The 1,783-nt window shown below is 35.2% G+C and overlaps 1 protein-coding gene across 1 annotated transcript; it reads right to left on the bottom strand.

Annotated features, from left to right (window-relative positions):
• Positions 1–1,029: 1,029 nt before the first annotated feature.
• Positions 1,030–1,754, bottom strand: LOC101243135 (magnesium-dependent phosphatase 1). The gene is made up of 3 exons (XM_004227102.4): positions 1,588–1,754; positions 1,309–1,369; positions 1,030–1,234 (listed from the first exon to the last, which is right to left on the bottom strand). Exons 1-3 carry the CDS (start codon positions 1,634–1,636, stop codon positions 1,030–1,032), a joined length of 315 nt encoding a protein of 104 aa, XP_004227150.3. The 5' UTR covers positions 1,637–1,754.
• Between the last annotated feature and the right edge of the window lie 29 nt (positions 1,755–1,783).

The following is a 1,783-nucleotide window of genomic DNA, read 5'->3' as shown; positions in this document are numbered from 1 at the left end:
GGGTTGTCAATATCAGCATATATAAAGAAAAAATCCAAAAAAAATAAACACCCACAAAGTAACATACATTAACTCGTAAGCTGGCACGAGGTGTATGAACACCCGTGTTATAACGACTGTCGTTTTCCGGCCACGCGAGGATAAAGTAAGTTACATTCATTCAGTGAATATATCTATACATTTCAGCTTATTGGGAAATGTGTAGTTTGCGAGTTTAAAACCTTAAACAAGTATATGTCGTAGTTTATATAGGCTGAAATATTTTCGTACAGTTTTTTCTGATAAAATTAGTTGTAGTTTTGTGAGAAAAACTGAGATATGTACATGAGGAAAACAGACAGAGGTCAAAATGGTTTAATTTAGGCATACAATAAGCATAATAATATAGATCTAAATTGTATTCATAAATTCAACGTGGCAGAGAAGCTGTAGCACAGCCAGTTTGTTAGATTACACAAAAGTTGCAGAATATTTATAATATACTGATATAATAACAGGATAATGTATGGAATATTTATTAAAAATTCGGTAACAGAAACTTGGAGAAAAATTCTCGGCGTAGGTAAAATACAGCGCAGCAATATTTTGTGGCAATAATATGACTTGTGTATATACTGGTTTCCACGAGTGTTTGCAAATTACTAAATAACACTTAGTGTGTTTGATATAATTATTTGAATCAATTAATAAAGGTGTGACAGTACAAATTTGTAATATTTTTTTTTGTAACTAACTTTATCCTCGAGTGGCCGGAAAACGACAGTCGTTATCACACGGGTTTAACACCTCGTGCCAGCTTACGAGTTACCAAGAATGTTACTTTGTGGGTAATTATTTTTTTTTTTTTTTTTATGTATGGCTGATAATTTAGACAACCCATTAGTGACCACTGGTTTGGAGCAATTGCCGTTAAGTGTCTTGCCCAAGGACACATACGCCCACAATGGTAGCAGCGTCGAGCCTTGTACCCATTACCTCTGGGTTACATGCAGGCGCGCTAACCACTACACCACGGCGCCGGACAATTATTTAAACACCAGTGAAGAATCCATCACTTGGACTAGAGGTTTGTGTACAACTGTCCGCAGATAAGGTGGAAGATTTTTCCAACAAACTAAAATACCTTGATGCGACAGCAATAGTGTAACCATCTGCGTTCAGCTGTTTTAAAATATCATCAGAATCTGGATACAGAAGGATTTTTGCCTGCCGACTGTCAAGAACATTCCCATCACTAAATAGAAATCATAAGTGAATAAAATAAGTAGAAATAATTATGTTATTTTAATTTGTAAAAACATATCATACCTATCTTTGTGGAATGGTGGTGTGAAATGAGTGTCAACCCAAAAAGGCCATAACGTGTAATCTGGTAAAAAAAACAACCTGATTTTAATTATTGACACTAATGAAGAAACCTCCAGTAGATTAGGCTGGTGGAAAGTGTTAGAGGTTCGTAGTTAGGGGTTATTAGTAGTAGCAGTTAGCAAATAACATAGGGGACTTCACTAGCACCAAATTATTAAGTTAAGAATGGCATAACTTTTTAGCAACATCACAACAACAAAGTTATCGACATAAACATACCTAGGTCAAAAACTACGAGTTTTGGTTTAGGACCATGACCACTTTCCATTCCTTAAAAAACGAACTTTACGTCAAGTTGCTTCGTTTACCTTCCAGTTCCAACTTCCCGCTTGCTACATATTACACGCCAGTTTATACACACAACTGGAAACACACTTTTTCTTTTGATATTTTTTGATTTAGGTTTGGTTATATT

The sequence above is a fragment of the Ciona intestinalis genome, unplaced genomic scaffold, assembly GCF_000224145.3.
Source record: "Ciona intestinalis unplaced genomic scaffold, KH HT000099.2, whole genome shotgun sequence".
NCBI classification, from domain to species: Eukaryota; Metazoa; Chordata; class Ascidiacea; order Phlebobranchia; family Cionidae; genus Ciona; species Ciona intestinalis.
The sequence above is the reverse complement of the archived record's forward strand: the minus strand, read 5'-3'. Positions and strand labels throughout refer to the sequence as shown.

Bases quoted from the DNA above. Each gene is read 5' to 3' on its own strand.
- LOC101243135 (XM_004227102.4), bottom strand. From the start codon at position 1,636: ATGGAAAGTGGTCATGGTCCTAAACCAAAACTCGTAGTTTTTGACCTA. The intron at 1,370-1,587 runs GTATGTTTATGT...TTTTTTTACCAG, and splicing joins ACTCGTAGTTTTTGACCTAG to ATTACACGTTATGGCCTTTT. The intron at 1,235-1,308 runs GTATGATATGTT...ATTTCTATTTAG, and splicing joins CCACCATTCCACAAAGATAG to TGATGGGAATGTTCTTGACA.